The sequence below is a fragment of the Rhamphochromis sp. 'chilingali' genome (genome assembly GCF_963969265.1).
Source record: "Rhamphochromis sp. 'chilingali' genome assembly, chromosome: 15".
NCBI classification, from domain to species: Eukaryota; Metazoa; Chordata; class Actinopteri; order Cichliformes; family Cichlidae; genus Rhamphochromis; species Rhamphochromis sp. 'chilingali'.
In genome coordinates, this window is record NC_137942.1 from 4,525,431 (window position 1) to 4,532,801 (window position 7,371).

The following is a 7,371-nucleotide window of genomic DNA, read 5'->3' on the forward strand; positions in this document are numbered from 1 at the left end:
GAAAAACACATTTTTATGGTTTTCTGATTAATGCACTTAATGATCAATGCTTTAAAAACTCCTGGGAGACGGGTTTCTCTGCTTATTCCCAGATGAACTTTAAAGGCAAATCACCAAGTTTCTCCCGAAGGACTTGATCCACTCTTTCACTCTGTGCAACAGTCAGTGTGTTCTTCCAGTCTCCAATCTGACCTGTAATGAAGAGAAAAGCACAAAACCTGATACCCTGAAGTCACATTTACCTGCACAGCAGCTGCAGGTCTGTTATGCTACCTTTGCGCAGGAATATTCCACTGAACTTCTCTGGCAGAAAATGCTGATAATTTGCTTTCGAGTCATTCTTCATGTTCTGAAATGTAGCTTTTTCCACAACTTGACTGATAGCAGCTTCAGTCAGGTTTTTCCCTAAGAAGTTGCAGATCTTCTTCACTGATCCTTTCAGGTCCTGAAAGAAAAGCAGGAACACAACAGAAAAAGAACCTTAAACTCTGCCAGATATTTTATTTGAGTTTCCTTAGGAACAACAAAAAATGCGAAGAAACATCTTACCAAAATCATTTCCTCGTAGGTCAGGAAGAGGATGTTGTACTGGTCTCTGTTTAAATACCACTCCCTGACGTGGTCAAACCAGGATGACGCAAAAACTGTGTAGTGGCATAATGCATCCAGTCATTTGGCATTGTCATTTAATTGAGTTCACATACAACCCTCATGTCAGAGGAGGAGCTCAAGTGTAAGCTCTGTAGTTACCTACAGCATGACTGCAGGCATGATCAGTCCCCCATGCTAATCATGCAGTGGTAGTGTGCCTCCGAATGTAGTACAGATTTTGTCAATGTGCTCAATCCGCACATGACACACACACACACACACACACACACAAAACTGTAGTCGGTGCTAAATACTAGCACAGCACCACAAAATCACTGGGTACTAAAGCGCAGGCCCTCTAACAGAGGGTCCACACATAATGATGAATCAATTACTGATTACTATAAAGTGAGGAAACTTACCGTTTCCTGTTATGTACCACTCAAAAAACTGGTCAAAGCTCTCAGGAGTTTCCAGGGCTGCCAGGGCTTTGCTGAAGTGATAAAAAGACACCATGTTGTCCTTTGGATTCCTCATCAAATACACGATCTGATATATATTTTTTAAAAAATTCAGAATATTAACAGTTAGTTACTTAAATGTAAAAATTATAAAAGTCATTAGTTTAAAAAAAAACAATTTAAAATTTAGGGTCAAAATTTGATTTCAAATAATATCTTTTAAAATATGTTTTAAAGCCTGTACATTTTTATAGCTCTTTTTCTCCTATTTCTACTTGATTTGATGAACCTCTTAGGCTACGTTCACACTGCAGGTCTTAGTGCACAATTCCAATTTTTTGATCAAATCTGATTTTTGTGTCTGCTTGTTCACACTACAAATAAAATGTGACAGCAAATGCGCTCTAGTGTGAACCCTCAAAGGGGCCTGCATGCGCAAAAGAAGACATCACACACAACACGCTCTGTTTAGACCCAGACCAAACAGTATTGTTTGACAGATGGTCCTTAATATAAAGACTTGTTTCGGACTTTACGTTTCCCAATTTTGCTTTAAGTTATAAAGTTATTTTGTTATTTACAAATGGCCTAATAATGATCCTTATTGCTGTTTTAGAGAGGAGCAATGCTTCAAAGGATAGGGATAGTTGCAGATTTCTGTCAGAATCTGCAGATTATACAGTACAAATAAAATGTTCACGTTTCTCCAACGTTGTATTCCCAAAAGTTTCACTGGATGGCCAGGAAGCGTTCACAATGTCTTCTTGGGCGCTGATAATTTGCATCTGTCTTGTGTCAGTGACGTAAAAGACGGATTTAATGCGACATGACCATTCAAACAGCAGTCGCTTTCTAAAACATCAGATATGTATCGGATTCAGTACCACATACGAAAGTAACTTAGGTCGGATTTGAAAATGTCGGACTTCTGCTGTTCACACTGTCATACCATGAACGGATATGGGTCGCATAGGGTCAAAAAAGTCAGATTTGATGCGCTTTCGCCTGCAGTGTGAACATAGCCTTACTCTGCAATGACCTCATTGTACGAAAGGAAAAGGACAAAAAAAATATACTGAAATAAAAACACAGAATTGCCAGTCTTGGTAGACGGAGATTGGTCCGCAGCCCGGCTCACACTGCACCCGACCCCTACGGTGAATCCTGCGGGTGGTGGGCCCGCAGGAAGATGGGCCCATGTCCCTTTTTCGGGCTGTGCCCGGCTGGGCCCCATGGACTAAGGCCCGGCCACCAGACGCTCGCCCTCAGGCACCCTCCCCAGGGCCTGGCTCCAGGGCAGGGCCCAGGTAACCCTATCCCGGGCAGGGTGAACTGCTCCCTCTCTGGTTTTTTCATAGGGGACTTCTGAATCGCTCTTTGTCTGGTCCCTCACCCAGAACCAATTTGCCATGGGAGACCCTACCAGGGATAGCCCTGGGATCCTTGGGACACACAAACCCCTCCACCACTGGAAGCCCACCACCATGGGGCGATCGTGGCTCAAGAGTTGAGAGTTGGGGGTTCGCCTTGTAATCGGAAGGTTGCCAGTTCGAGTCCCGGCCCGGACAGTCTCGGTCGTTGTGTCCTTGGGCAAGACCTACCGCCTACTGGTGTTGGCCAGAAGGGCCGATGGTGCGATATGGCAGCCTCGCTTCTGTCAGTCTGCTGTGGGTACAACTTTAGCTTGCCTCCACCAGTGTGTGAGAGTGTGTGTGTGAATGGGTGGATGACTGAGTGTGTAAAGCACTTTGGTCCCCTAGGGGGGACTAGTAAAAGCGCTATACAAATGCAGGCCATTTACCATTTACCACGATAAGGTGGCGATTCGCGGGCATGTCGCACCGGGAGGAGGCCCCGGGGTAGACCCAGGACACGCTGGAGAGATTATATCTCTCGGCCTTGGTTTTCCCCCGGACAAGCTAGAGGAAATGGCTGGGGAGAGGGAGGTCTGGGCTTCTCTGCTTGTTCTGCTGCCCTCGCGACCCGGACCCCGGATAAGCAGAAGAAAATGGACGGATGGAAAAACACAGAATTATTTAAAATAAAACAAATGCTAGTGCTAGCTTTTTGGACCTGGAACCACGTGTTTGTGCAGAAGTCTATGATAAAAATGACCCTCAGATTCCTTGATTTATGATCCCATTACAAAATTGTGTTAGAGGCTCATTGTTTTAAGTCTCACTTGCTTGGGGCACCCTATACACTGTCAAATAAACAACATTTGTTTTGAAAATAATTAAAGATCAACCACTCTATTTTCATTTGCTAGGATTTGCTGGTTTGTAAAAGCTACCAAGTGTCAAAGTGCAAGTCCCAAAAAACTGGACTTCAGTGACCAATAGGTAACATCACAAAAATGTAATTAAACTTAGCAAGTACAAATCTAATTTAATTTGCTCTATTTTTGCAAAAAAAAAAACCAGAAGAAAATTGAGCTTCTATAAGGTACTGACTTTTGCCTTCTTCTCCTTCACTCCTGGAGGCATGATGTGTTCAGGGAGATGCGAGGCGAAGAGTCGTGGAGAGGGAAGAAGAGTGTATTCAGCCATCTTGTACTCCAGCCACGGCATCCTCTCCATGTTGTTTGAATATTTAGTCTGATTCCCATCCAGTTCGTGGATGGAAATGATGATCTGCTGAGCACATACAGTGCCTGATGTGGGGAAAGACATTAGAGGTGATCAGTGGATCAGTCTGGCCAGCACAAAACAGCAAATATAAATAATGTATGAAATTTTTCACCAACCTGATTTTGGATAAGTGACAAGGAAGACATCACTGTCTTTTATTTCAAAACTCTCAAGAGAGTCTATGTACTCTGGAGTTGTAAGACTGACCACAAAATTGTAGTTTTTATGCTTGAAAACACGGTCTCTGATCTGCTCCATACTGGTTCTACATAAGACAGATAAAAAAATATACACAGGAACGAAAAATCTGTGAGTCACATGGTGTTTGTTGATGCTGGGTGAGCAGTGTTGGGGAGTAAGGGAATACTCTGATTTTGATTGCTGGAAACCCAGACAAAAGGTGCAATAAGAAGCTCTAATGTAAGCGTCCTGTTAATGTTGGTGGCGTCAGTTACACAATGGACCCAGAGCCAGAATAACAGGGCCAGCAGTGAACGGGCATGAATGGTTTTCTTACTTGGAAACTAAAACACCACTTCATAAAAAGAAAGGGATGGGCGAAACCTCAGTATCTTTGATGTATTATTGCTGTGTGATTTTTATTACAATTACTGAATGCTACTCGCCACCAAGCTAACATTGTTAGCTGGCGTTAGCTGGCGTTAGTTCATAGACTGCATAGACTTGATGGAAAGCAACCTGCTAGCTGCAAATAATCATGTGCAGTTCCACATGATTATCAACAGAGAAAAAGAAAACATATTACTGATACAGAAATAGTTTCTATACGAGATCACTGCAAAAAGTGCAGCCTTGCCTAATGTGTCCACCATACTGTTACTCGTTTTATATTAAGATTTTGAAAAAAATCTAGTTAGTATTGATATGGTGAGTGGCCTTCAGTAAAAGTAAAAAAAAAAAAATCACATAGCAATAGTTCAGTGTAGTTGTAAAAAACATAACGATATATTAAGTAATCCAAAGTATTCAGAATATGTTACTCTCATTGAGTAACAACAGAATACCTTACAAAATACATTTTGGGGCATGTATTCTGTAATCTGTAGTGGAATACATTTTAAAAGTAACCTTCCCAACACTGTGGGTGAGGAACCAGACGAAGAGCAATAATATACCTCAATAACTGTTTTTGACTGTTTAATATAAATTTGCACACCACTGATTCATACACCCTTTTAATTTTGCATTTTCTACATTTTAATTTTATACTTAATTTTGAATTTTACTTTATTTTTGTATTTTTAGTGATCCGGAATTGCACAGCAATAAACATTTCACTTCATGTTGTACTGTGTATGTATTTTAATTTGAATGTGAGCTGTCATACGAGCCATTCGGTCCTTATTCGATCCTTATGCAACCATTGCAAGAGCTTCACTGTGTTACATGCCATGATACGCAGCCCTGTTGTTTTTCTGTAGCTCTTATCTTTCAGGTGTCAGGCCTCCACCTATTGGCCAATTCAAAGTAAAATGGCACGTGTCTATTGGCATGGGGCGGCAGACCTTTTTGTCAAGCAGCTAGGCAGGCCTTTTGTTTTGTTTATTGTTCTATTTAGACTTTAGGGAGAGTGTTGGCCTCTTTTCATTTTGTGAATTTCTTTGATTTGGCTCAACCGCCTGGTCCTCCGCCCCCGCATTTTTTCTTTTGTCAAGTATTTTATTGTCAAGGCATGGTAAATGATGAATAAATCCTGTCTGACTATTAACCTCGCTGTTGTCCCTCTCGTTCATTAGCTTAGGTTGTCTGGTGTTGCCCCCACCATGGTGGTGAGGGGGGGAGGTAACAACTGGCAATAAGTCAGACTTGTTCCGGTGGCTGTTTGACTCTGCCACAGCTGCGTTTTGTCACTGATTATTTTCATAGTTTTATGGGGAAAATATGTGCTGCTCTCAGCTAATAGGTTTCCTAACCTGTAAGACCAAATTGCCCTCTTTTGGTCTGTTTGATATCTGACTCGTTCAGTGTGAAAGAAATTGCTGCGGTATTTTGTTAATGGCATGCACTCTGCTTTTTTTTTTCGGTAGAGATCTGCCCTAGCAGATGCACAACACACATAGCCAGTAGCGGTTTTAGATACGGGCGACACGGGCGGTTGCCCGAGGTGGCATCGTGGTGGGGGGCAGCATCACAGGCATCAGCAAAAAATAAAATAAAATACTCGTACTCATGCTGCCCCGACGTCATGCCAGCGCATATTGGGAATGGCATAAGCACCGATCGGTTTTCTATTGCCCATTTGCTGGGAGTAAGGGCGCCCTTCGTTTGCGAGGTGCGCCTGCTGCTTGCGGCGCAGAGAGGAGAGGGCAGCATCTATTATGTGGGTTACAGTTGCTCCAAGAAGAAATGGTAAAAATAGCAACAGTAACAGACTAAACTCTAAACAATACATTATGTTACAGATTTTAATATTAATTAGTCATTGTCAATTGTTGATTTGTCCTGTTCTCATTGTATGACGAATTATGATGGCTGTTTGATAGCCGTTTGCATACTATGCATACTCTCTCTCTCTTCATGTGTGTGTGTGTGTGTGTGTGTGTGTGTGTGTGTGTGTGTGTGTGTGTGTATACACCAGTTTTATGTTACAATCCTTAATAGGTTTTGTGTGTGTGTGTGTGTGTGTGTGTAGGAGGGGGGGGGGGGGGGTGTTCGCCCAGGGCGCCAAACAGGCTAGGACCACCACTGCACATAGCTCATGGTTCTGTTTCTATATATTGCAGATGTTGCAGTGGTTTAGGTATATCGAGGTCTTGTTCACAAGTGAGTGGAGAAAATGAGTGGGAGATCAACAGACGGATTGGTGCTGGGGCTGCAGGGATACAGACACTGTACTGGTCAGCTGTGGTGAAGATAAATTTACCAACCGATCAACATTCCTACCCTCACCTATAGCCACAAGCTTTGGGTAGTGACCAAAAGAATGAGAATACTGACTCAAACAGCATAAATGAGCTTTTTCCCTTAGACATAGGGTGAGGAGTTCAGCCATCCAGGAAGGGCTCAGAGTAAAGCCACTGCTCCACATTGAAGAAAACAAAAACATCCCTAATAAGAGGACTATAGCATCCCAAACAGCAGGAATTAACAAAACATCATCAGGCATTTTGCACATGTAACTCATGTAACAGGTGCAGAGGCTGCAGCCGGTTTAATATAAGATGTAATTCTTGCGGTTTTGGCCTGCAACCTTGGAAATTCTGCCTTCCAGGGACCTTTCATGACAGTAATTGCAGGCATTGGTTTTATCAGACTTTTATCAAGCTTAGAATCGAATTTAAATGAACGAACCTTACCTTATCTTGAGTGATTTTCCAAAACAACCGAACCAGAACCTCTCCTCACACTGTCTGCTGTCTTTACTTTGCACGCTGGAATATTACTCTCACGGAAGAGTGCAAACTCATGTGCTGGTGTTCCAGATTAACTGGTGTCACAGATTAACTGGTGACGGTTAAACAGATGTGTAGTAGATAACAAACCAGGAAATAAACAGTTAATATTTAATCTGTGACATTTGTCAGGTTAATTGTGTGGTGGCCCACTAGAGGGCTCCACTCAGACCCTGATCTTCAGGTGCACTGTCTAAAGCAGCGGTCCCCAACCCCCGGGCCTCGGACCGGTACCGGGCCGCGAGAGTTGAGGCTCAGGTGTGAAATGTATGGTTT

The 7,371-nt window shown here is 42.8% G+C and overlaps 1 protein-coding gene across 2 annotated transcripts in view; it reads right to left on the reverse strand.

Moving 5' to 3' along the window:
- LOC308410657 (amine sulfotransferase-like) overlaps positions 1 to 7,131 on the reverse strand; it is a 7,179-nt gene extending 48 nt beyond the window's left edge. The window contains exons 1-7 of one of the 2 annotated variants that reach the window (XM_080904168.1): positions 7,000 to 7,131; positions 3,799 to 3,947; positions 3,506 to 3,705; positions 1,014 to 1,140; positions 550 to 644; positions 274 to 445; positions 1 to 192 (exon numbers count right to left, since the gene is read on the reverse strand). The exon at positions 1 to 192 is cut by the window's left edge and continues 48 nt beyond it. In XM_080904168.1, coding sequence (XP_080760294.1) covers positions 83 to 192; positions 274 to 445; positions 550 to 644; positions 1,014 to 1,140; positions 3,506 to 3,705; positions 3,799 to 3,940 — 846 coding nt within the window. In that variant the 5' untranslated portion in view covers positions 3,941 to 3,947; positions 7,000 to 7,131 and the 3' untranslated portion in view covers positions 1 to 82. The remainder of the gene's footprint in view (positions 193 to 273; positions 446 to 549; positions 645 to 1,013; positions 1,141 to 3,505; positions 3,706 to 3,798; positions 3,948 to 6,999) is intronic. The other variant, XM_080904169.1, reaches the window with a different exon arrangement.
- Positions 7,132 to 7,371: the final 240 nt, after the last annotated feature.